Source organism: Coregonus lavaretus, assembly GCF_964263955.1.
Source record: "Coregonus lavaretus genome assembly, chromosome: 23".
Lineage (NCBI taxonomy): Eukaryota > Metazoa > Chordata > Actinopteri > Salmoniformes > Salmonidae > Coregonus > Coregonus lavaretus.
In genome coordinates this window covers 17276497-17304222 of record NC_140010.1, presented here as the reverse complement: position 1 = coordinate 17304222, position 27726 = coordinate 17276497, and the positions used below count along the sequence as shown (strand labels likewise).

The 27726-nt window shown below is 41.6% G+C and overlaps 1 protein-coding gene across 1 annotated transcript; it reads right to left on the bottom strand.

The window, feature by feature from the left end:
- Positions 1-3414: 3414 nt before the first annotated feature.
- On the bottom strand, positions 3415-15260 carry LOC311099260 (desmocollin 2-like protein). Its single transcript, XM_084139958.1, has 16 exons — positions 14948-15260; positions 14511-14601; positions 14102-14301; positions 13870-13974; positions 10893-11048; positions 10583-10727; positions 10232-10386; positions 9402-9536; positions 9036-9221; positions 8571-8818; positions 8169-8311; positions 6051-6275; positions 5488-5709; positions 5119-5234; positions 4638-5000; positions 3415-4194 (listed from the first exon to the last, which is right to left on the bottom strand). Exons 1-16 carry the CDS (start codon positions 15008-15010, stop codon positions 3997-3999), a joined length of 2751 nt encoding a protein of 916 aa, XP_083996084.1. The 5' UTR covers positions 15011-15260; the 3' UTR covers positions 3415-3996.
- Positions 15261-27726: the final 12466 nt, after the last annotated feature.

The following is a 27726-nucleotide window of genomic DNA, read 5'->3' as shown; positions in this document are numbered from 1 at the left end:
TCATGATGTCAGTTATTGTGCAAGACTTGGCTTATGTGTAATGTACTGTACAATTAACCACACCCTATTAATCATTTACTAGGCTTATCCAGGCATAAGTAACAATAGTTACAAGCTAATCCTCTCTCTCTCGCTCTACTAAATATGAAGGGTTTACAGTAAAACAGCATGACCAAAGTGCATGACACAACAGGTGTATTTTATATTATTTACTTTAAAAGTCATATTAGCAGAATTTGACAAAATAGGCAACACGATTAGTTTACAAAGTGGGTCAGTTTGGAAACGCAATTCCAAATGAATAATAAGAACACGTGAATACATTTCCCATTTGAGTCTCATGAACCATTTCCAAAATTGGCTTTTAGTACATGTATTAAGTACAGACTCAGAACTTTAAAATTGTATTTCATACACTGCAGTTGGGGGAAACATGGGAAGGTTATGCTTACTTGAAACATGATCAACGTGTTAATCTTACCTTCTAGACAAGTACCAGAAAATCCCCATGAAAGTTTTTCACACTTGCTCAAGAGCTCTTGTTTTAGTGTGCCCATTCAGCATTGTTACACGCTCTTAAGCCTTAGCCCCACCAATCTATTTAAGTATTCATATGAGGCCATGTACTAAACTGAATGATTAAGGTAGTATAGTAAACAGGTGGTGAAAGAAGTAGCCTACAACAAGGAAAATCACCAGGTAAAAATACACTTTATCTAGTCCTTGGCCTACATCCTAACATGTTGTTCTTCACATTGTCTCTGGTAAACACACTATATATAAAATAAGATCAAAGTGTATTATGACACTGCTGTTGAATCAATCAATCACACGTCGTTATGACTAACCTAGGAAGATACGGTTCTGGGTGCTTCTGTTTAGAATATACATTTCTGATGAGACAGATGCTGATAGACATGGGATTATAGGGGTTGTTGATGAGACATGTCTGACAGTGAGTCAGTCATACTGTGGAATTCAGTCTGAGGCTGAATGTGTGAACAGGGAGGGGTTAGAACCTAGGAACATACAGAGATGTATCATGTATGTTTCTAAGTTCTAACCCCTCCCTGTTGCATCTTTGCTGAAATGCATGTAATGCCTGACAATAATCCAGAAATGCATGGCTATGACATCTATTCTACAGGGTGGCCAAAGTGGTTCCTAATTTATATATAAATTACAATGAATGCACAAAACATTAGGAACACCTTCCTAATATTGAGTTGCATCCCATTTTCCCCTCAGAACAGCCTCAATTCGTCAGGGTATGGACTCTACAAGGTGTCGAAAGCGTTCCACAGGGATGCTGGCCCATGTTGACTCCAATGCTTCCCACATCTGTTTCAAGATGGCTGGATGACCATTCTTGATACACACAGGAATGCTGTCGAGAGTGAAAACCCAGCAGTGTTGCAGTTCTTGACACACTCAAACCGGTGCGCCTGGCACCTACTACCATACCCCATTCAAAGGCACTTAAATCTTTGTCTTGCCCATTCACCCTCTGAATGGTACACATACACAATCAATGTTAAAAATCCTTCTTTAACCTGTCTCCTCCCCTTCATCTACACTGATTGAAGTGGATTTAACAAGTGACATCAATAAGGAATCACCTGGATTCACCTGGTCAGTCTATGTCATAGAAAGAGCAGGTTTCCTAATGTTTTAAATATATTCCGTAATATATGTTGAAACGTACTTAAGAAAAAATATATGTACAGTACCAGTCATAAGTTTGGACACACCTACTCATTCAAGGGTTTTTCTTTATTTTTACTATTTTCTATATTGTAGAAGACATCAACACTATGAAATAACACATATGGAATCACCTAGTAACCAAAAAGGTGTTAAACAAATCAAAATATATTTTATATTTGAGATTCTTCTAAGTAGCCACCCTTTGCCTTGATGACAGCTTTGCACAGTCTTGGCATTCTCTCAACCAGCTTCACGAGGTAGTCACCTGGAATGAATTTCAATTAACAGGTGTGCCTTGTTAAAAGTTAATTTGTGGAATTTCTTTCCTTCTTATTGCGTTTGAGCCAATCAGTTGTGTCGTGACAAGGTAGGGGTGGTATACAGAAGATAGCCGTATTTGGTAAAAGACCAAGTCCATATTATGGCAAGAACAGCTCAAATAAGCAAAGAGAAACGACAGTCCATCATTACTTTAAGACATGAAGGTCAGTTAATCCGGAAAATGTCAAGAACTTTTAAAGTTTCTTCAAGTGTAGTCGCAAAAACCATCAAGTGCTATGATGAAACTGGCTCTCATGAGGACCGCCACAGGAAAGGAAGACCCAGAGTTACCTCTGCTGCAGAGGATAAATTAATTAGAGTTAACTGCACCTCAGATTGCAATCCAAATACATGCTTCACAGAGTTCAAGTAACAGACACATCTCAACATCAACTGTTTAGAGGAACTGCGTGAATCAGGCCTTCATGGTCAAATTTCTGCAAAGAAACCACTACTAAAGGATACCAATAAGAAGAGACTTTCTTGGGCCAAGAAACACGAGCAATGGACATTAGACCGGTGGAAATCTGTCCTTTGGTCTGATGAGTCCAAATTTGAGATTTGTGGTTCCAACCACCGTCTTTGTGAGACACGGAGTAGGTGAACGGATGATCTCCACATGTGTGGTTCCCACCATGAAGCATGGTGCAAAGCTGTCATCAAGGCAAAGGGTGGCTACTTTGAAGAATCTCAAATCTAAAATATATTTTGATTTGTTTAACACTTTTTTGGTTACTACATGATTCTATATTATATCTATGTTATTTCATCGTTTTGATGTCTTCACTATTATTCTACAATGTAGAAAATAGTACAAATAAAGAAAAACCCTTGAATGAGTAGGTGTTCTAAAACTTTTGACCGGTAGTGCATATATTTGTCCAATTAAATATGTTACATGTATCCTAAAAAATGTACCTACAAATATATTTTAAATGTATTTTTTTTTCTCATATGGGATGGAACCTTCTATTCTAAACAGAAGCACCAATAACTTTATATTCTAAACAGAAGCACCCAGTACATTATATTCTAGTCTAAACACAAGGCTTTTTCTGCAGCCAATCAACCATAAGAATAAAATGAATTGGACGGACAATTGTAGTGTGTGACAAATTCAACATGGAAGCCCCAATGTTGCCTAATCAACACTCAGTTTTACTCTTTGATGGCATGCTAGAAAGTGATAAGAAGTGTCATTTAGAATCTCACCACACAAACGTAGCCATAAAATAATTATTCAATTACATACAGTCAGTCTGCTTTAGATGGTCACATTCACTCTACTTATTTAATTATCATGTGTTGACTTGTACAGAACGTACAATGGTACAACATATAGGTAGGACAATAAGTGCAATGTGTAATTATTCAGGTTATCTAACATTGAAAGACAAATATAGAATTTATTGAGTAATGGTTGTACCCCAATCAGTTCATAGGTAATTAGACAAATCTAATCTAATCATCCAATCTAACATTCAAGTACTGTTTTTACAGCATCTCATAAACAAAGATTTACATTTTACAACACTGAAACTCTTTTTTTTTATTTTTTTTACAACACTGAGACAAACATTTAATTTTAAAACACTGAAACTCTTTTTTTTTTTTTTTTTTTACAACACTGAGACAAACATTTAATTTTACAACACTGAAACTCTTTTTTTTTTTTTTTTTACAACACTGAAACTCTTACCACAATATACAAATAAGAGAACATGACCAAGTAAAAAATAAACAAAAATAGAAGCTTTGGCACTTAAATCACTAAATGTACACTATTTACAAGTAAATACATCGTACTTTCCAGTGCAAAAAGGCTCTAACCAACAAACAGTTTGAGCAATTCAGTGTGATGACACTGACTCAATGTTTTGTATCACCCTTGATAATAATTATCAACAAAAACAAACATGGGAAAACACTTTCAGTGGTAAAAACAATATTGCAATAGATCTTCCTGGTTCATTTGTTAGTGCAGACCTTAGCTAACGTGTTGAACTTTGGCCCCAGTCTGTTTAGGAAGTCCAGGTCTTCCTGGTTGCCTTGGTCACTGCAGCAGCCCACCGAGCCGGCTGGAGACCCCACCCCCTCGAAGCCGTACGCGTGGATGATATCATCGGCGTACCGTCCCTCCTCTTCCGTCCCTAGGTAAGCCAACTTCTGCAAAGAAAAGGTAGACCAGGTAAACATGTTGAGACAGGATAGACATGGTAGCAGACAAGGTAAAAGATGAGGTGGAAAGTGGAGAATGCATGTTGTTATTAGTCCATAGGGAGCAGACAAGAACTAGCCCGATGGGAGGGAAGATATTACAGTAGGTGATATTACATCCTTCCACAGGATATTACTGACGGATATTACACTGAGAACAGCAAACATTTCACTGACCAGACGAGATACATGAAAGCTGACACAGAATCCCAGGGTTTAGCCAATAAGCAAGCTAACATTACACATCGGAATTGTCTAGGCTTTTACCAATAGTAAGAACTACATTAAACCTTAGAGAAAAGGCAGAACATTTGATCATGATGATATTATCAATTGACTGTGTTTTACTCAGACTAAAGTTAAACACATTGACATTGTGTGAGTTGTTTTACCTGTTGTAGAAACAGCCCGTTGGTTTGCCAGGTGTTCCAGGCTGCAGAGTTGTTGAACTTCATGAAACGTGTGTTGTCAAAAGTCATATTGCCACTGGCATATTGTCCGCCACCATATTGACCTCCACCAAATTGTCCACTGCCATTTTGTCCACCGTATTGACTGCCGTCGTATTGGTCAGAGAAGCCGTTCTGCATATCGGTCACAATGACGCTGCCGGACTGCTGTAGCAGGTTCTGTTGAGTGCCCAGGCCTCCTCCCATCTTACCCGAGTTCTTAGCTCCAGCCCACCCCACGTCAATCATGGATCCCTTCACTGAATGGTCAATAGCAGACTTTGGAACGATGATGAGATTTGAATCCTGAGGAGGAGACATAAAAAAAACGTATGCATACAAATGAGGATGTAACACTGAAATCTGCTTTGATTTCATGACCATGAGCAATGTGTTCATAATACTTTCATTATGACGGCCATACCACTGCATCCCCTGGGGCCTCGATGTTAGACGTCAGCAGGATACCACCACTGTCTCCCATATCCTCCAGCTCCATTTTCTCATTCTTTGTCACACAGACGAATGCACAGAGGATACCTGCGATAAAGAACCAACAAGAAAGTGTGTGAGTGGTACTGCAACAACAAGGCTGTCAGATGGACAAGAAGCACAAGCCATTTGTTAAGGAATAGAGCTATACTAGCTGTTATCAGCTGTTAAAGACTTCACCATCCAATTTCTAATATCTCATCAGTTTTATATGTTGTCCTATCTTATTATTGCTTTGACACTAATATGTCAGGCCTACATAAATAATATGAATGTCCATAATAGCCCAGTGGAGACTCACAGAGTAGAAGTAGCAGAGCCAGACCTAGCAGCATAGCCAGGATGGCCCACACCCCCAGAGATGTGGAGTTCTGTTGGGCCAGACACGCGCCGTTCCTGCATCGGCAGATCCGGACCGTCACAGTCTGGGTCTTTCCAAAGCCCTGCAGGTCCTTCACCATCAGGGGGACAGTGTACAGGCCGGTGGGGAGCTCCTTGGTTTGCTCCAACATCACTGCAGTGTCTGAGGAGGAAATACACTGTTGTTAGGAACAGACGTTTGGGCACTAGTTTTCCTGGTGAGGTTACACTGTAAACTCCTGGCTCTAAAAACATTTCACTAAAGAATATCAGTTAACAGGTGCCGTGTAAGGTGGCTCTGCTGAGGTTGCATTCTAGAGAGTATTTCGGCTTTAAAGTTGTATTCAATAATGTATGATACTGACTATTCATTATAAGATGAAAATTGTACATTTATGGACTTCTTCCCCATTAAATAACTGCTTCATCTTTTAAATCACATTTGCAAGACATCAATTAATATAGAGATGCAATGGAGTCAGGAGGTAGGAATCCTTTTCATACTGTTAAGTGGCTTCACAGCCCATTTCTCATCATGTTTCTCTCCCAGATTGAAGCTGAAGGGGGCGGAGAAGGGAGCGTGGTCCTTGTCTTCGGCTACCACCAGCACAGAGCCCATCTCTCCCCCATCCTTCTCACACAACAACAGGTCTTTAGAGGGGATGTCTGGGACGTGGTCGTTCATGTCTTCCACTTGAATAATCACCGTCCCTGTACCTGTCTTCTGACCTAGGAGAAAGGAGACATATGTAAGAAACGCGATAACATATCTATGAACAATGCCTTCTTGCTGTTTTTATTGTGTTTTGATTGTGAGAACTTGAGTGAGTCAGATTTCCAATCTATTCACTCTCACACATCGCAATAAACGGGAAAACTTTAAAGTTCAGTTACAGATGGCATACAGTACTGATATTTTCACAGTCACTCCCTGTTATAAATGCAAAACAGAGATAAGGACCAGTAGATAGCGTATGCCCAAAACCCCCATCATCATCACATCTGGAATAGAACTGAGTAACACAATGTCATGGACCTCAATGACATGATCACACCAGGTGTTACAGAGTGACTACTATACTCCTCATCCTGTCTCTTAAACAACACACAAAGAGTTATTGTGTTGTCTGTGTGAACATAAAACGAACATTGACGAGGGTGGATGGGGTGGTTGACGCTAACACCAGAATGTCTTAGGTATTAGGTAACATCAGCCAAGGCGTAAAGACGACGACAACCTCTCATCCTCTGTGGTGTAATTCAAGGTGTGCAGACACACTCCAATATCAGAGAGTCAGTCCCAACATGCCAGTAAAAGGAGGCCTTGAGGAGATGGAACAGGGCACAGTGGTGTTGTTAGCTATTATTACGATGCTCAGTCTCTTCCTTGTTATAGAGTGTTGATACTTGTTACAGTGATAGAAGCACTGGGAGAAAGCAAATGCAGGATTAGCACGCTATTAGCTGGAGGGCTAGAACTAGGGCCCTGGGGCCGGTTGCATAAAACATCTTAAGTTATTTTCCCGCTTATCTTTTCCCTTAATGTTTCTTTAATGTTAAGTCATTTGCACAAAACATTTTAAGGAGAATTCCCCCCTTAAATTAAGGGGAAAAGGGTGCCCACGAGGTCCCATATACAGTGCATTCGGAAAGTATTCATACCCCTTGACTTTTTCCACATTTTGTTACCTTACAGTCTTATTCTAAAAGGATTAAATCGTTTTTTTTCCACTCATCAATCTACACACAATACCCCATAATGACAAAGCAAAAAAAGGTTTGCCAGCTACCTACTCTGTAAATTAGCTTGACCTGCTAGAAAGTAATAGAAACAAGTTGAGAAAAAAACTACAAGAAACGTGTTTTATTATCTTCTGAATCAACTTGTTTCTCCTGTCTTGAATGTAGTTCTATTTTGCGATCTCCTACAATAAATGCGATCTCTATGACGAGACGTTCAGCCAGTGATGGTCGTCTCCATGGTAACCAGAGACTCATTCTGCCATACATACCTTCAAACTACCGTAAAACCAAAGAGAGTACAGTATGAAGATATGCAGAAATTGCTTCTCCATTAGAAATCTCCGATCACACTTGTAGGTGATGTCATGGCGACGTTGGCTAGTTAATTTCATGCGCAGAAACACATCATCGGGTCTAACGGTCGTCTCGCGCCGAACTGTTCATGTGCAGGCCGTCAAATCAAAGGCACTCCTTCGATATAAAGTAGTTTTGGACTAAAATGAAAGCGTGTCAGTTTGCCACTTTCACAAGGTTGGAGTAATAACATGTTCAACTACATAAGACATTGGCTCGAATCTAGGTTGTGCCTTTAGATCGATAAAATTAACAACTAAGGAAGCATTTTTCATTTCCCAATCTCCAGCCTGGTCTGTTTGGTCTGTTTCGCAAGCGTTCCCGGAAGTCTCATGATGTTGCGCCTCTGGGTTTAGAAACTCTGGGGTAAAATCCCTTAAGTATGCCGGTCCTTAAAGGAAACACTTAAGATGTTTTATGCATCAGGTCCAGAGTTTTTCCTAGCAATAGATGAGTTAAGATCATCCTGACTACACAGATATTTAATAAAGACATGCGAGACACTGTGTAACAATATCTACTTACTGGCATCCACAGCTTTCATGGTGACGTTGTAAACGCCATCCACTACAAAGTGGGACTCCCTGTCGATTGTGTTGGCGATCTTCAGCTGTCCAGTGCTTTCATCGACATTGATCCATGAAGCCGGGTCTGAGACTTTGTAATACCTGAGAGGGAACAGAGAGAGAAGACGGTATTACAGCATTCATGAGCATAATGGTGCAATTCTGCCATCAAGTGCTGGAGAGAGAAAAAAACATGGCATTCTGTATTTCACTGTACCTCTATTTTCTATTAAAACACAATCTGACCTTACTTGTTATAACATCATATTATTACTATGTCCATTATCAATATGGTCACACAATATGCCATCTCTGGGACCAGGCTAATAATGTATGACATTGAGGTAAACTAAGATCTTACTTAATGCCGGCACTGCTCTTGGTTTCTGGGTCTACGGCTGTGTATGTTCCGATCAGGGTGTCGTTTGGAGTATTCTCCTGGACAGTGAAGAGTACGGTTGGGGCAGTGAACTCAGGTCCCTCGTCCACGTCCCCCACTGTGACATTCACAGGGATGGACACCCACTTGGCATTGGTCCCACTCAGCTCAGCCTGGTTACGGGCCAACACCTCAAACTTTAGGTTCTTGGTCTTCTCGTAGTCTAGAGGCTGGAGACACAGCGAGGACATGGAGTGGCATTTTATTGCATTATTATTGGTCTATCAGCTATCAATGACAATGTCATTGTACAAGAGTAAATAAGTATTTTGGTTCAATATTTTGACTGTCTTTATGTTATGGGATAGTTCACCGAAATTATATGTTAGCCTTTTTCTATAAATAAATATGAAAGTCAAGATCAGATCATTGTGAGTACCAACTCACCTTTGTTAGGTAAATTAGTCCTTCATTTGTTTTTGGGTCTCTTTCAATCCTGAAGTTCCCATTTTCGTTCCCCTTGGTGATGATGAACTCAGAGTTCCAGTTTGGTGTGTTAAGTAAGTCCTTGTCTTCAATAGGGATTCTGAGGATAAGGCCTTTCTCTTGGTTCTCCATAACGTTCACACTATACTGCAAGAGGAAAGCAGCATGTTCAATTATCTGACTGAGGTGTATTGAATATCCATACTGTATAGCAAACAAAATATAGCACATTTTCACCATAACTATTGTTTTGCTGCCGAATAAACTGCGATACAAAAATGTCTTTACTGTAAAAATTTTTATTCAGGATTATTTTTTTTAACTTACAGACGTCTTTGTAAAAGTGGGAGGGTTGTCGTTGATATCTCCCAACACTATGGTGGCTGTAGCAGTGTTGGATAGACCATTCAGAGCTCCATTCATGTCTTTGATTTCCACTGTCACCAAATACTTGTCTTTCACCTGAAAAACAAAATCCCCAAATATACATTTAGGTCAAATATACACTGAGTGTACAAATCATTAGGAACACCTTCCTAATATTGAGTTGCACCCCTTTTGCCTTCAGAACAGCCTCAATTCGTTGGGGCATGGACTCTACAAGGTGTTGAAAGCATTCCACAGGGATGCTGGCCCATGTTGACTCCAATGCTTCCCACATTTGTGTCAAGTTGGCTGGATGTCCTTTGGGTGGTGGACCATTCTTGATACATACGGGAAACTGTTGAGCGTGAAAAATCCAGCAGTGTTGCAGTTCTTGACACACTCAAACCGATGCGCCTGGCACCTACTACCATACCCTGTTCAAAGGCACTTAAATATTTTGTCTTGCCCATTCACCCTCTGAATGGCACACATACACAATCCATGTCTCAATTGTCTCAAGGCTTAACAATCATTCTTTAACCTGTCTCCTCCCCTTCATCTACACTGATTGAAGTGGATTTAACAGGTGACATCAATAAGTGATCATAGCTTTCACCTTGATTCACCTGGTTAGTCTATGTCATTGAAAGAGTAAGTGTTCCTAATGTTTTGTGCACTCAGTGTATATTAAAAATGAATAATTCTAACAATGATAGCAGTGGTCAACAATGTGGAACCCTGGAAATCTAAGGGAGATATTTTGAAAGTACGAAGAGGAGACTGACTCTCACCTCTCTGTCAAGAGTATCTGTTTTGGTGCTGATGACTCCTGTCTCTGGGTTGATGTAGAACAGGTCGGTCCCAGAGAGGAGGGAGTACCTGATCTTAGTGTGGTCTGTACCACGCTCGTCTATGTCTGTGGCATTCACCATCCCCACCATGGTACCTGCAATGGAACACATCACAAAACACAGGCTATTAGTTCACATCCACAAGTTCCTGTTTCAAAACAATGTCTGGATATATGACAAATGTATCTGTAAATTGACTAATTTGTGAAACGTATGACACTTTTTCTATGTACTGTATTACAGAGGCTAAAGGCACTCTGGTATTTCTTACTTCAGCTGTATGTTTCTCACCTGCATGGCTTTGCTCCAGCACAGTAAACTGCAGTTGGCCAGTGAATGTTGGTGCATTGTCATTCACATCTTCTACATTCACTGTGATGGGTAATGGTAAGTCTGTCTCCTGGTTGGTGAATCTGTCAAACACTCTGGCTTGAAACTGGAGAAAGAGAGAGGTGGACGTTGGTCAGTAACATCTTTACTGTTTATTGTGTTGTCTGTGCTATGCATCAAGAGTACAAATGTCATGTTTTAACATCATAGATAAAGAATGAATCAATTATTCAATCAAGCAATAAATCAATAATTGTTGTTTACTACTCACTACAAACTGAGGGGTAATCTCGCGGTCGACAGCTCTGTTGACCTTCAGCATCCCAGTTTCCTTTACCACACTGAACACACCCACAGGGTCCTCTGTCACACCAGGCCCACTGAGGGTGTAGTACACATTGTATGTGGCAGACGAATCAGATGCAACCTGGACCAGAAAACAATCAAATATTATCTGGGGTCAAGCTTTAACAAGCAGTGGGATAATCATATCATTCTGGTTTGAAAATTGTACAGTAAGGATTTAAAGCATTACGTTTTGCGAAACAGAAATGCTCATACACACCTAGAAAGTAATAGGTCTAAAGCATTATACGTTTTGACTAAGTGTTACTAAGGCTGTGTCAAAAGACCAATTATTGGCAAAATATCAGAATTGGGCTGCCTGTATAAACACTAGGGTTGGGTATTAGAAATATTTTCACTATTCAAATAATATTATTATTTTTGGGTGGGATATCCGGGTAGTCGAAATACATGTGTGCTTTCTGTGAAACCTTTGAAAAAAGTTTCTTCTAAACAGCACTTGTTTGCTGCGCGGCTCCGGCGAGCTGCAGAAGGGCGGGGGAAGGGCAGGTGTCGGTGTGTGTGAGACCGGAGAAAGTAGCCATACTCGTGCTACTTAAACTCAACACACTATCGCAGCTTATTGTGAAATAGACACAAATTACTTATTGGAAATTCGTGACAGGCACACGAAAAAAGTCACAATTTTCTAATAAGCAATTTGTGTCAATTTCACAATAAGCTGTGATACTGGGTTGACAAACTTGTCGCTGCCATAGGTTATCGATCATACCATCTGGTAGTGCCAATCGATATAAAGAAGCTAGCTAGCTACGGTAGCCATGAGTTAGCCAACTAGCAAGGCTAATTGAGGCTATAATTTTGCTGCACTCCTTGTCCTTGCACTGGCGTAACACAGTTTATCTGGACCCCCGCAAGGTCGGAGTTAAATAAATGTTCGATGCAACAGCATACTAATCAGCTACCAATATATTTGAATATACAACTGTCCTGTATAGGCTACCTCAACCTGCATGACATGAGCCCTCCTCGGGCTCTCTCCCAGCTTTGATAGAAAGTTGTGCGTAAAACCAGTCTATTAATGCCAAATAATAGGTCTACATACAGTCAGTCCACCCTCAGAACACTAGTTTACTATATTGCTTCATTATGCAGTGTACTATCTATAGCAATATACTGTATTTAGCTGCTATTTAGAAACGTTTTATAAAAAATTACACATCAAATAGCCAAACGATGAGGAAAAAACTAGTCGGCTTGAGGATAAATACAGCCACTATTTAATGATGAGCTCAGCGGGTTTTGTCTGGTTAATAGCGTACACAAATGGGCTGCAATATTCTGTCAAATCCAACTTGAGAGACTCCCCTGGTGTCCTGATATTTTCATATTGCAACCGCATAATTCAAACGCCGGTTCACCAGTATGAACGAAATCGCAAACAGATTTCTTGTTCAAACCTCAAGAACTGTTGTCTGCTAAAGATGATAATCTGTTTGCATCTGCCAATTTATTGTCTGTCCAGTATCCAGACAACCTGTCCCCAGTGCTTCCTACACAGTAATTTAATCTCTCTCCGTAACGTGTTGAGTCCAGCAATTAAGTAGAATGAGAGGCTCAATAGAATATGTTACAGAACTGCTATATTTGAAGCACAAATCCATTCTGCCTAGTTTCTTGTCTACAACAACTACATTCAAATTAAACAACAGTTTACCTGTTGGTTGCTCATTGTAGTTGTAGTATCTGAGGAATTATGACTTTGCTAACGTTTTCAAATGGAACCTGATAGGAGGTTTATTTAGCCCAGGGAGTAGTTTTAGAGGGACACCCCATAGAACAGAGGAAGTCTGTTGTGTGGATACAGGTGATTGGTCTGTATGGGAAACCACCCACAGCAGGGTAAAGAATATATACCACAGTTGGGACAAAGGAAGACAGAATAATCAGATTTGAGATGGGGGGATTATTCTCCAGGTATCTGCAGGTATCTGTAAATCGACGCTGTAACCCTTTGTTATGAATAAACCTTTATGATGAAAGTACAGCGTCAGCGGGTCCTCCTTGGTCACACAGCATAATTAGCAACGTTTACTCGACACAACATAGTCTAAGCCATCTCATTAAGGTTACTTAATTCTGTCATTTCAAAACCATTATTCATTGATTATAAAAATCCCACTTCAACTGCTAGGCTAACATGGAACCTCTGCCACTTTAATTGCCGGACAATAACAAGCTACATGTGTGAAACGTGTGTAGGCTACCGGTATGTCTTTTTTATGTGGCGCAAATCATAAAAACTACATTCAAAAGTTTGTTGTTTTATTAAATTAAGAATGTAAAATGTCATGGTATATACTTGTGTGTAGCAATGTCACATTGCTCATTTTATTTAATTCAGACAAAGCCTTTTCATTGTTAAAATAGGCCTATATATTTTTATTCTAAAAAAGGAATACTCACACAAGTAATCCAATACTAACATCTGTTCAAATATTAGATTAATAGATTAACCGTGCCCATCCCTAGTAGACACAGCCCAACAGTTATTTTGTATTAATATGAAATCCCTAGGTAGGTTACAAGAGATTAAATTACAGTGCAAATCCAGCTGCATTGTAGTTAGAAAGGGAGGCGAGGGGTTAAAAGGAAGGGGAAAAAAACAACTAAGCAAAAGTTTCCACTAATCCTGTGTATACGTGTGTGTGGTTGGGTGTGTACCATCTGGTGAGGGCGTGGAGCATACAGGTACAGAATGTGAGAAAGAGTGTGAAATAAAGTGGAACATGGGTAAGGATATTTTGGCTGTTGCTCATGTAGGAGTGTGTTATCACTACATTACATGAAATATGGACAAGGCTTAGGTTTATTGTCCATATTCAAATAGACAGAATGTGCTGAAATGTGATGCAAGTTGTAACTTATTTTAAGGACATTACCAGATCAACTTCCTTTGGAAATGGAAGGATGTCGTTTTCTATGATGTTGAAGGGCATAGGGCTCCAACGTCTTTTGGAGCGCTTTAGTAGGCCATCTTTCAATACCTGAAACATGGGGGGGAAAGTCACAAAAAGTCACGACACTACAAACATAATACAGTACTTATTTTAAAAGTATGGGACTAGCATCTTCAACATATTTTACTCTAAGCCAATGTGGAATCCACCTTACCTTTCTAGAGTTCTGGACAAGGTAAACATCAATGTCTCTCTTCTGACCATTGGGGTCCTGAAACTGCACTGAGAATGTCCTGCCATTGGCTGGTACCATAGTGATGTGGACTGCTACTATAGTTCCATCTGCCTGTATGGTGAAGTCCGGGTCACTAGTGGTAAAGTGCATTGTCTTGGTGTCACAGTGGTCGACATCAACTGAACAATGAGAGAGAAAGAAACGTTATCAACTATACAATTACTAAAAACAATATGGATTATCCAAAGCAAGATAACATGATTATGATTAAGGATGATTAAGGATGACAACTGGTTATAAAAAGTGTATGACTATATTGATTGTTTCATTCAGTATCAATTACATACAACGTTTGACAGGACTGAAACATTTGTGAATGTTTAGCTACCTTTTGAAATAACTTGTCCAACTGGTACTGTCTGAGGTACTGTTGCTTGTATGGAGCCGGGGATAAAGCAGGAGTCCACACATGAGATGATCTGGAGTTGACACATGTGAGAGCGATATTGTTCAGTCTAACAACTTGCATATCATACAATAGCTGTGTTAAAAATATCGTAGTGCAATTATTTGTATTGTCTATTATTGGAACCAAAAGGATGAGACATTGACATTTTCAAGAACATAGTATGCATGTACTGTAGGTAGATGTATCAACAAGCCGCACCTTGCCGGTGATATTGTCTAATATTACAACACTGCACAAAGTAAAAGTTACAACGTTTGCCAATTAAATCACATGCATAGACTCGAAGGCAGTTGACATATGGAAATCAAATGTGAAAATTACAGAAAAAACTTCATATGTACTTCATATGTACTTACCAAAAAGAAGCATAAATTGACATTTAACTTCCGTGCCATTTTTGTTACCACCATTCGAAACATCAAGACTATAGAGACGACACTACACGCAAGTTCAAGAAGTATAAGTGTTTCTGTCAAGGGCGGGGATTAGAGGGTGGAATTTCCTTACATCAATCAAAATACAGTAACCTAATTGTGTCCATATGCGTCTGCCATTGCCGGTGTCGGAATGACGGTTTCATTTATGACCTATGACCGTAACAAGTACCCCGCCCTCGATTACTCACTTGTCTACCTCGACGTCGGTAACGCATTCCTCGTCTAGTACTCCACCTCTTTTGGTCTGTGAAAAAAATTGTACACAGGCGTGATTGATGATTTATTCACATGTGATCAGTTGCTCAAAGCTTGTGGTTGGGTGTGAGGCAGCTTCGTAACATTGAAAGAAAGCAGTGAACAAATGTTACCGACAGGGGGAAACATTGTATCGGTAATGGGTTGTTGCCTGAAAACAATGGAACGTCCCCTTGGCTTTTTTTCTCAACTATCAACTGTCCCATGCAATGGATTTAAAATTGAAATGACATAAATGTTATTCGATTTTTTTCTATGTTTTTTCTATCTCCCAAAAAATTAAAGCAAGTGGACAGATAAAACTATTTTGTAATGTTAATGTAATCCTTAGTGCAGTTATCATGCAACGTTTTAAAACTCTATTCTGTTCTAGGGAAATGAAGATAGTTTACTCTTCAAATACATTACATGTTCCTATCTCTTTCTATCATTGCATAATCTCAATGATGATGAATTGAACTGCTGGAAGCCAAGATAAATAAATTAACTCCATCTGTGTTCTGGGAATATGCTGTGTCATTATTATGAATAGTAGAAGATTTGAGTGAGCCAAGTGCAATATTTTGATGGTTCCTGAACTTTTATTTTGCACTCGGACGGACCGGCAAGGCCTTTCAAATATTCTGTTAGGCCCATTTAAAACCTTCCCTGATCATGTACTGGAAAGTACATCCAGTCTCTCTGCCCCTCTTGCTGCATGCAGTTTGTTCAAGCATGGTGGTAAAGAGAGCATTATGGGCTCCTCCCTAACCCCACAGGAATGTGTCTTGGATAGGGGCTGAAGTGGGGGAACAGGAAAAGAAATGGCAACAAACGCAGTGAAATCTTGGTTTGTTTAATATTCGACTCTGCATTCAGAGTCCACACAGAGAACAGGAAAAGAAAAGACAACGAACGCTGTAAATTCTTTTTTTCACCCGTGGGTCTAGGTCATGGGTGTGGACATAATGAGAGGCCTTGAGGGGGAATGTAACACCATCATGCAAACCAGATGCACACACACACATACATACACACAAACACACACACACTCTGCAAATGCCCCTAAAGCGACGTCAACTGATAAGTCCACTCTCTCTCTTCTATGTCAGTTTCCAAGTGAAAGTGATCCACTTTTATAGGGGCTGGTCCAGCAATGCTGTGTGTGCAAAGCATAAAGGATTATTCACTGTGTGCAGACGTTAATATGAGCAAAAACAAAGCAACCTTATCCTCACAAATGAAATACAATTGTATTTGTCAATACAACAGGTGTACACTTAACTGTGAAATGCTTGCTTATGAGCCTTTCCCAACAATGCAGTTAAAAAATAATAACACAAATAATAACACAAGAGGAATAAAGTACACAAGAATGGAACTATATACAGGGAGTACCAGTACCAAATCAATGTGTAGGGGTATGAGGAATTTGAGGTACAGTTGAAGTTGGAAGTTTACATACACTTAGGTTGGATTCATTAAAACTCATTTTTCAACCACTCCACAAATTTCTTGTTATAAAACTATAGTTTTGGCAAGTCGGTTAGGACATCTACTTTGTGAAATAAAAGCTTAAATAAATCATTCTCTCTACTATTATTCTGACATTTCACATTCTTAAAATAAAGTGGTGATCCTAACTGACCTAAGACAGGGAATTTTTACTAGAATTAAATGTCAGGAATTGTGAAAAACAGAGTTTAAATGTATTTGGCTAAGGTGTATGTAAACTTCCGACTTCAACTGTACATGAAGGCAGGGTAAAGTGACTAGGCATCAGGATAGATAATAATAAGAGTAAAATAAAGAACAGAGTAGCAGCAGCATATGATGAGTGTAAAAGTGTGTGTACAGTGGCTTGCGAAAGTATTCACCCCCCTTGGCATTTTTCCTATTTTGTTGCCTTACAACCTGGAATTAAAATTGATTTTTGGGGCGGTTTGTATCATTTGATTTACACAACATGCCTACCACTTTGACTTTGAAGATGCCTACCACACAACATGCCCCCCCCCCCCCCCCAAAGTCAATACTTTGTAGAGTCACCTTATGCAGCAATTACAGCTGAAAGTCTCTTGGGGTATGTCTCTATAAGCTTGGCACATCTAGCCACTGGGATTTTTGCCCATTCTTCAAGGCAAAACTGCTCCAGCTCCTTCAAGTTGGATGGGTTCCGCTGGTGTACAGCAATCTTTAAGTCATACCACATATTCTCAATTGGATTGGGATCTGGGCTTTGACTAGGCCATTCCAAGACATTTAAATGTTTCCCCTTAAACCACTCAAGTGTTGCTTTAGCAGTATGCTTAGGGTCATTGTCCTGCTGCAAGGTGAACCTCAAGAATTCCCTGTATTTAGCGCCATCCATCATTCCTTCAATTCTGACCAGTTTCCCAGTCCCTGACGATTAAAAACATCCCCACAGCATGATGCTGCCACCACCATGGATGGTGTTCTCGGTGTGATGAGAGATGTTGGGTTTGCGCCAGACATAGCGTTTTCCTTGATGGCCAAAAAGCTCAATTTTAGTCTCATCTGACCAAAGTACCTTCTTCCATATGTTTGGGGAGTCTCCCACATGCCTTTTGGCGAACACCAAACGTGTTTGCTTATTTGTTTCTTTAAGCAATGGCTTTTTTCTGGCCACTCTTCCGTAAAGCCCAGCTCTGTGGAGTGTACGGCTTAAAGTGGTCCTATGGACAGATACTCCAATCTCCGCTGTGGAGCTTTGCAGCTACTTCAGGGTTATATTTGGTCTCTGTTGCCTCTCTGATTAATGCCCTCCTTGCCTGGTCTGTGAGTTTTGGTGGGCAGCCCTCTCTCGAATAAAATACCCAAGGTGCTCTCTCTGTCAAATAAATACTGTGTGAGTTATATATGGATAAAGAGTATCCAAGGATATAACAAAATCAGTTTTTGCTCAGGAATGAACTTTTCCAATAAATGTTCTAACAACTTCAAAATCTTCAGAAGAAAGAACATCTTATTATTACAAAACAACTCAAACGATTCCTTCCTGTAAACAGTTGCCAGAGGAGGATTGTGGTTGAATATTTGCTCTGAAGATCAAAGACTTTGCGTTACTGGAAACAGGGCATGAATCTGCCCTGACCTCTAGCAGTAACAGATGTGGACTGTGGTGTGGTCCCCCCGGATATGGACCCAGCTGCTGCTGTGGTTTCATTAGGGATTCTAGGGAACATCTGGCCTTCGATCACTCCTTCATCTCAGCAGTAGTTGGGACAGAGAGATCTCTGCTCTCAAAGGAAGGTGGGTACTTATAGGTGGGTAGTACTAATGATGAGGAGATGATGAAGGAGCTATGCATAGGTTTTGAGGATCCATTCGAAATGAATCATTGACCATGCACAGCTCAGATGGTTCAGAGCATGAATTGAGCTGTAAAGCTCTCTGTCTCTTATGCCTCTCTTTGTCTTTATCTTTCTTTCTCCCTCTCATTCTCTCTCTCTCTCTCTCTCTACCTCACTCTCCTTTACTCTAAGGCAATGCATCACAACATGTTGTTTCTCCATTAGCGTGGGTGAAGCTCAGTCAGGAAAGATCCCAGGTTATAATGTAGAATGAATCTAAAGAACAAGTGTCATAGTTCAGCTACATAAATACATTCTTATCTGTCCAGAGTGTCAGTCCATTAAGTTAATCATTTGAGTTGTGTGAGAGAGAAAGAGATCAGGACAGACAGAGAGATTAAGAACATGTTTCAAAGAGGTGAAGGGGGTGAAATGAAGCCCTTCTACATACAGTATCTGACGATGTTTGCATGATTAGGTAAAAAGACAAATAATGTAAAGAGCATTAAAAGAAAACTCTCCTGAATTAACTATTTAGCAGTCTTATGGCTTGGGGGTAGAAGCTGTCTCGGAGCCTGTTTGTTCGAGAGCCGATGTTACCGTTTGCCGGACAGTAGCAGAGTGAACAGTCTATGACTTGGGTGGCTGGAGTCTTCGGCAATTTTTCAGGCCTTCCTCTGATACCACCTGATATAGAGGTCCTGGATGGCAGGGAGCTCGGCCCCAGTGATGAACAATTAAGTCTCTGTTGTTGAGTTTCTGTGTCGTCACACCAGCACTATCTCTTCTTTCTCCCACACTAGTCATCCATTTACTGATAAAGTCATTTAGAGGTGTGTCCACTACATACTGCACTGTTGGAGCTAGGAACACAAGTATCTCGCTACAGCCGCAATAACATCTGCTAAATATGTGTATGTGACCAATAAAATTTGATTTTGATTTGATTTGATTTACATTATAGTTGACACCTGCAGGAGTTAACACAACCACAATACACCACCCTCTAGCACTACACAGGCATGTAGTGATGGTGAATCATTTCATTTTGAAGTTCTAAAGGTGTTATTGTCAACATAGACTCAGCCAAAACTCCAAAGAAATCTACCTTACCTGTGATAGTAATTTCCTGTGGGAGTGTTCTTTTAAGTAGAAAACACCCATCCTTAACCAGATCTGGAATACGAACATGTGCATGAAGAACATGGTGTGAGAAAGTTAAGGTAGGGTTATCCTTCATACTGGACAGTTTTGGAGACTTTCCAGAAGAATTTGATGAGACGCTCTGATGCCACCCACATCTCCCCCTCCTTTATTTTATTTTTTATTTCACCTTTATTTAACCAGGTAAACCAGTTGAGAACAAGTTCTCATTTACAACTGCGACCTGGCCAAGATAAAGCAAAGCAGTGCGAAAAAACAACAACACAGAGTTACATATGGGGTAAAACAAAACAAAGTCAAAAATACAACAGAAATAAATATATATACAGTGTGTGCAAATGTAGCAAGTTATGGAGGTAAGGCAATAAATAGGCTATAGTGCAAAATAATTACAATTAGTATTAACACTGGAATGATAGATGTGCAAGAGATGATGTGCAAATAGAGATACTGGGGTACAAATGAGCAAAATAAATAACAATATAGGGATGAGGTAGTTGGGCGGGCTAATTTCAGATGGGCTGTGTACAGGTGCAGTGATCGGTAAGGTGCTCTGACAACTGATGCTTAAAGTTAGTGAGGGAGATAAGTGTCTCCAGCTTCAGAGATTTTTGCAATTTGTTCCAGTCATTGGCAGCAGAGAACTGGAAGGAATGGCGGCCAAAGGAGGTGTTGGCTTTGGGGATGACCAGTGAGATATACCTGCTGGAGCGCAGACTACGGGTGGGTGTTGCTATGGTGACCAATGAGCTAAGATAAGGCGGGGATTTGCCTAGCAGTGATTTATAGATGGCCTGGAGCCAGTGGGTTTGGCGACGAATATGTAGTGAGGACCAGCCAACAAGAGCGTACAGGTCACAGTGGTGGGTAGTATATGGGGCTTTGGAGACAAAACGGATGGCACTGTGATAGACTACATCCAATTTGCTGAGTAGAGTGTTGGAAGCTATTTTGTAAATGACATCGCCGAAGTCAAGGATCGGTAGGATAGTCCGTTTTACGAGGGCATGTTTGGCAGCATGAGTGAAGGAGGCTTTGTTGCGAAATAGGAATCCGATTCTAGATTTAACTTTGGATTGGAGATTCTTAATGTGATTCTGGAAGGAGAGTTTACAGTCTAACCAGACACCTAGATATTTGTAGTTGTCCACATACTCTAGGTCAGACCCGTCGAGAGTAGTGATTCTAGTCGGGTGGGCGGGTGCAAGCAGCGTTCGGTTGAAGAGCATGCATTTAGTTTTACTAGTGTTTAAGATCAGTTGGAGGCTACTGAAGGAGTGTTGTATGGCATTGAAGCTCGTTTGGAGGTTTGTTAACACAGTGTCCAATGAAGGGCCAGATGTATACAAAATGGTGTCGTCTGCATAGAGGTGGATCTGAGAGTCAGAGAAAAGAGTCGGCCCAAGAATTGAACCCTGTGGCATCCCCATAGAGACTGCCATAGGTCCAGACAACAGGCCCTCCGATTTGACACATTGAACTCTATCTGAGAAGTAGTTGGTGAACCAGGCGAGGCAGTCATTTGAGAAACCAAGGCTATTTAGTCTGCCAATAAGAATGCGGTGGTTGACAGAGTCGAAAGCCTTGGCCAGGTCAATGAAAACGGCTGCACAGTACTGTCTATTATCGATCGCGGTTATAATATCGTTTAGGACCTTGAGCATGGCTGAAGTGCACCCATGACCAGCTCGGAAACCGGATTGCATAGCGGAGAAGGTACGGTGGGATTCGAAATGGTCGGTGATCTGTTTGTTGACTTGGCTTTCAAAAACTTTTGAAAGGCAGGGCAGGATGGATATGGGTCTGTAACAGTTTGGATCTAGAGTGTCACCCCCTTTGAAGAGGGGGATGACCGCGGCAGCTTTCCAATCTCTGGGGATCTCAGACGTTACGAAAGAGAGGTTGAACAGGCTAGTAATAGGGGTTGCGACAATTTCGGCGGCTAGTTTTAGAAAGAAAGGGTCCAGATTGTCTAGCCCAGATGATTTGTAGTGGTCCAGATTTTGCAGCTCTTTCAGAACATCAGCTGTCTGGATTTGTGTGAAGGAGAAGCGGGGGGGGCATGGGCAAGTTGCAGCGGAGGGTGCAGAGCTGGTGGCCGGGGTAGTGGTAGCCAGGTGGAAAGCATGGCCAGCCGTAGCAAAATGCTTGTTGAAATTCTCGATTATTGTAGATTTATTGGTGGTGATAGTGTTTCCTAGCCTCAGTGCAGTGGGCAGCTGGGAGGAAGTGCTCTTATTTTCCATGGACTTTACAGTGTCCCAAAACTTTTTGGAGTTAGTGCTACAGGATGCAAATTTCTGTTTGAAAAAGTTAGCCTTTGCTTTCCTAACTGCTTGTGTATATTGGTTCCTAACTTCCCTGAAAAGTTGCATATCGCGGGGGCTATTTGATGCTAATGCAGTACGCCACAGGATGTTTTTGTGCTGGTCAAGGGCAGTCAAGTCTGAGGAGAACCAGGGGCTATATCTGTTCTTAGTTCTGTATTTTTTGAATGGGACATGTTTATTTAAGATTGAGAGGAAATTACTTTTAAAGAACAACCAGGCATCCTCTACTGACGGAATGAGATCTATATCCATCCAGGATACCTGGGCCAGGTCAATTAGGAAGGCCTGCTCGCTGAAGTGTTTTTGGGAGCGTTTGACAGTGATGAGGGGTGGTCGTTTGACAGCGGACCCTTTACGGACGCAGGCAATGAGGCAGTGATGGCTGAGATCCTGGTTGAAGACAGCGGAGGTGTATTTAGAGGGTAAGTTAGTCAGGATGATATCTATGAGGGTACCCATGTTTACGGATTTAGGGTTGTACCTGGTAGGTTCGTTGATAATTTGTGTGAGATTGAGGGCATCTAGTTTAGATGCATATCCCAATTTAGGTCACCAAGCAGTACGAACTCTGAGGATAGATGGGGGGCAATCAATTCACATATGGTGTCCAGGGCACAGCTGGGGGCTGAGGGGGGTCTGTAGCAAGCGGCAACAGTGAGAGATTTATTTCTGGAAAGGTGGATTTTTAGAAGTAGAAGCTCAAACTGTTTGGGCACAGACCTGGATAGTGTGATAGAGCTCTGCAGGCTATCTCTACAGTAGATTGCAACTCCACCCCCTTTGGCAGTTCTATCTAGACGGAAAATGTTATAGTTGGGGATGGAAATTTCAGAATTTTTGGTGGCCTTCCTAAGCCAGGATTCAGACACTGCTAGAACATCAGGGTTGGCGGAGTGTGCTAACGCAGTGAATAACTCAAACTTAGGAAGGAGGCTTCTGATATTTACGTGCAGAAAACCAAGACTTTTACGGTTACAGAAGTCAACAAATGATAGCTCCTGGGGAGTAGGAGTGATACTGGGGGCTGCAGGGCCTGGGTTAGCCTCTACATCACCAGAGGAACAGAGGAGGACTAGAATAAGGATACGACTAAAGGCTTTAAGAACTGGTCTTCTAGTGCGTTGGGTACATAGAATAAAGGGGGCAGTTCTCCGGGCGTTGTAGAAAAGATTCAGGGCATTATGTACAGAAAAGGATATGGAAGGATATGAGTACAGTTCAGGTAACCCTAAGCGTTGGGTAACAATGAAAGAGATAGCATCACTGGAGGCACCGATTGAGCCGGTCTCGGCGTGTATTGGGGGTGGAACAAAGGAACTATTTGAGGCAGTTTGAGAGGGACTAGGGGTTCTACAGTGAAATTGTATAATAAGAACTAACCCAAACAGCAATAGGCAAGGCATAATTGACATGGGAGAGAGGCATAAAGCAGTCACAGGTGTTATTAGAGAGAGCTAAGACAACAACTGGTAATAGCGATAACGTTTGGGCTAAGGCTAAACAGAATAAACAGGACAGGGTACCGTGTAAAGGAACAGTCCAGCAGGCATCAGCTGTGCAGCTGAGTGATCATAAGGTCCAGTGAACAGCAATATGTGAGTCCGAGAGCAGTTCAAATTGGTGCTTCAGCACAGCTAGCAGGGAGCACAGTTGTAGTTTGCGTGTGCTAGCGGGCCGGGGCTGGCAGATGGATCTTCGTGGTCGTCGCAACGGGAAGCCTGTTGAAACCACATCAGACGATTTCGTCGGCAAACCAGTCGTGTTGGATCGGCATAGCTCAGTGTCAACACTAGGAGGTCCCGTCCGGTTGACAGAGAGGTAGATAGCCGGCAGATGGGCCTGAGGCTAGCTCAAGGCTAACTGGTGCTTGCTATAGGGCAATGGTAATTAGCCAACAACAGGTTGCAGCTAGCTAGCTGGTTGCGATGATCCGGCGCTAGGGTCCAGTGATTCCGGCAGAAAGTCCAATAAGCTCTGGGTCGATAGCACGCTGTGCAGACTGGCCGACGAATTGTCCAGGCTAGAGCTAGAGCTGGCTGGTGGATAGTGTAGGCCACGGACAATGGTGAAGACGCTAACGGTGACTAATAGCAAGTAGCCATTCAGTTGCAGCTACACTAGTTTCAGCTTAAGGTTCTTGATGAAAGTTATAAAGAAATAATAGAATCCTTTCCACGTTGGAGGAGGCGGGTTGCAGGAAAGTATATTTAGTTAAAGAATGAAAAGTAAAAATTGAGAAATATATACAAAATAGACACAAAAAAACAAGAAACGGGATATTTACACAAGGACAATGAATAAAAGCGATCGCACTGCTACACCCCCCCCTCCCCCCCGCTCCCACTCCTTTCCTAAACCACCATTATCCCTCACCCCACCCACCCCTCTCCCTCAACCCTCTCCCCTCCCCAGCCCAAGCTGGGTTGAAGCCAGTGAGTGAGAGGGAGGGGCACTGCCGTTATGTGTGAGGAGGATTCATTGTCTGGGTGAGAGAAGTTGCATTATAGGCTTAGAAAACGTAGACACTATTCATAATGATGATTACGTCTTTGACAAAAGAGCTAACAAACGACTGCACTGTCAGTATCTGGATTTTTAAGTCAAAGGACTTTGGTCTGAGGCCTAACTACAACTCATCTCAGTCTTTATTGTTGTACAATGGATTACCGCCTGAAATAGAGGTTCTGGATGGCAGGGAGCTCGGCCCCAGTGATGAACAATTACGTCTCTGCTGTTGAGATTCTGTGTTGTCACACCAGCACTCTCTTCTTTCTCCCACACAAGACACCACCCTCTAGCACTACACAGTCATGTAGTGATGGTGAATCATTTCACTTTGGAGTTCTAAAGGTGTTATAGTGATGCCAGTTATTTCAACATAGGCTCAGCCAAACTCCAAAGAAATCTACCTTACCTGTGATAGTTATTTCCTGTGGGACTGTTCTTTTAAGTAGAAAACACCCATCCTTAACCAGATCTGGAATACAAACATGTGCATGAAGAACATGGTGTGAGAAAGATAAGGTAGGGTTATCCTTCATACTGGACAGTTTTGGAGACTTTCCAGAAGAATTTGATGAGACGCTCTGATGTTACCTCTCTTACTTTCTCATTCACATAAAACTGTCCCTTTAATTGCACTGGCAATTTTACACACATGACCCAATAGAAGAACAGGTCTTATCATTTAAAGTAGTTACATTTATGGGCATAGCCAAATGACAAATTGGGTTCATATTTTTTCTCCTAATGATTTACAAGTCTTAGTTTTATTTGCACTGAATATTTCAACTATTTTGTTGTGGTTATCACCTAGATTTATGATTTTTTTTTTCTTCCAACAACAAGCCACATCAATTCAATCTCATGTACCTGTAGATCTTATCTTACCAACTGTTGGGAATTCTTTCTACTGTTTATTGATGCACAGTTGAATATAAACACAAAACAATACCTCAGGTCTTTGCAACTTTATTTAGCAGAACTGTTGTTGACAGATGAGGGTGTGGCTCTGTGAATCCAAGATAAACTTATATTTTATCCCACACACACTGCACACTTCACCCCCTGCCTCCCTCAGTCACACACACATCTCCCCATCCTTCTACACCCCCCCCCCCCCCACCACCTCTCCCACTCCTTTCCTAAACCACCATTATCCCTCGCCCCACCCACCCACCCCTCTCCCTCAGACACCCACCCACCCACACTCTCCCCTCCCCAGCCCAAGCGGAATTGAAGCCAGTGAGTGAGAGGGAGGGGCACTGCCGTTTTGTGTGAGAAGGATTCATTGTCTGGGTGAGAGAAGTTGCATTATAGGCTTAGAAAACGTAGACGCTATTCATAATGATGATTACGTATTTGACAGAAGAGCTAACAAACTACTGCACTGTCAGTATCGGGATTTTTAAGTCAAAGGACTTTGGTCTGAGGCCTAACTACAACTCATCTCAGTCTTTATTGTTGTACAATCGATTACCGCCTGATATACAGTGGGGAGAACAAGTATTTGATACACTGCCGATTTTGCAGGTTTGTAATTTTTATCATAGGTACACTTCAACTGTGAGAGACGGAATCTAAAACAAAAATCCAGAAAATCACATTGTATGATTTTTAAGTAATTAATTTGCATTTTATTGCATGACATAAGTATTTGATACATCAGAAAAGCAGAACTTAATATTTGGTACAGAAAACTTTGTTTGCAATTACAGAGATCATACGTTTCCTGTAGGTCTTGACCAGGTTTGCACACACTGCAGCAGGGATTTTGGCCCACTCCTCCACACAGACCTTCTCCAGATCCTTCAGGTTTCGGGGCTGTCGCTGGGCAATATGGACTTTCAGCTCCCCCCAAAGATTTTCTATTGGGTTCAGGTCTGGAGACTGGCTAGGCCACTCCAGGACCTTGAGATGCTTCTTACGGAGCCACTCCTTAGTTGCCCTGGCTGTGTGTTTCGGGTCGTTGTCATGCTGGAAGACCCAGCCACGACCCATCTTCAATGCTCTTACTGAGGGAAGGAGGTTGTTGGCCAAGATCTCGCGATATATGGCCCCATCCATCCTCCCCTCAATACGGTGCAGTCGTCCTGTCCCCTTTGCAGAAAAGCATCCCCAAAGAATGATGTTTCCACCTCCATGCTTCAAGGTTGGGATGGTGTTCTTGGGGTTGTACTCATCCTTCTTCTTCCTCCAAACACGGTGAGTGGAGTTTAGACCAAAAAGCTCTATTTTTGTCTCATCAGACCACATGACCTTCTCCCATTCCTCCTCTGGATCATCCAGATGGTCATTGGCAAACTTCAGATGGGCCTGGACATGCGCTAGCTTGAGCAGGGGGACCTTGCGTGCGCTGCAGGATTTTAATCCAGGACGGCATAGTGTGTTACTAATGGTTTTCTTTGAGACTGTGGTCCCAGCTCTCTTCAGGTCATTGACCAGGTCCTGCCGTGTAGTTCTGGGCTGATCCCTCACCTTCCTCATGATCATTGATGCCCCACGAGGTGAGATCTTGCATGGAGCCCCAGACCGAGGGTGATTGACCGTCATCTTGAACTTCTTCCATTTTCTAATAATTGCGCTAACAGTTGTTGCCTTCTCACCAAGCTGCTTGCCTATTGTCCTGTAGCCCATCCCAGCCTTGTGCAGGTCTACAACTTTATCCCTGATGTCCTTACACAGCTCTCTGGTCTTGGCCATTGTGGAGAGGTTGGAGTCTGTTTGATTGAGTGTGTGGACAGGTGTCTTTTATACAGGTAACGAGTTCAAACAGGTGCAGTTAATACAGATAATGAGTGGAGAACAGGAGGGCTTCTTAAAGAAAAACTAACAGGTCTGTGAGAGACGGAATTCTTACTGGTTGGTAGGTGATCAAATACTTATGTCATGCAATAAAATGCAAATTAATTACTTAAAAATCATACAATGTGATTTTCTGGATTTTTGTTTTAGATTCCGTCTCTCACAGTTTAAGTGTACCTATGATAAAAACTACAGACCTCTACATGCTTTGTAAGTAGGAAAACCTGCAAAATCGGCAGTGTATCAAATACTTGTTCTCCCCACTGTAGATGTCCTGGATGGCAGGGAGCTCGGCCCCAGTGATAAACAATTAAGTGTCTGTTGTTGAGTTTCTGTGTCGTCACACCAGCAC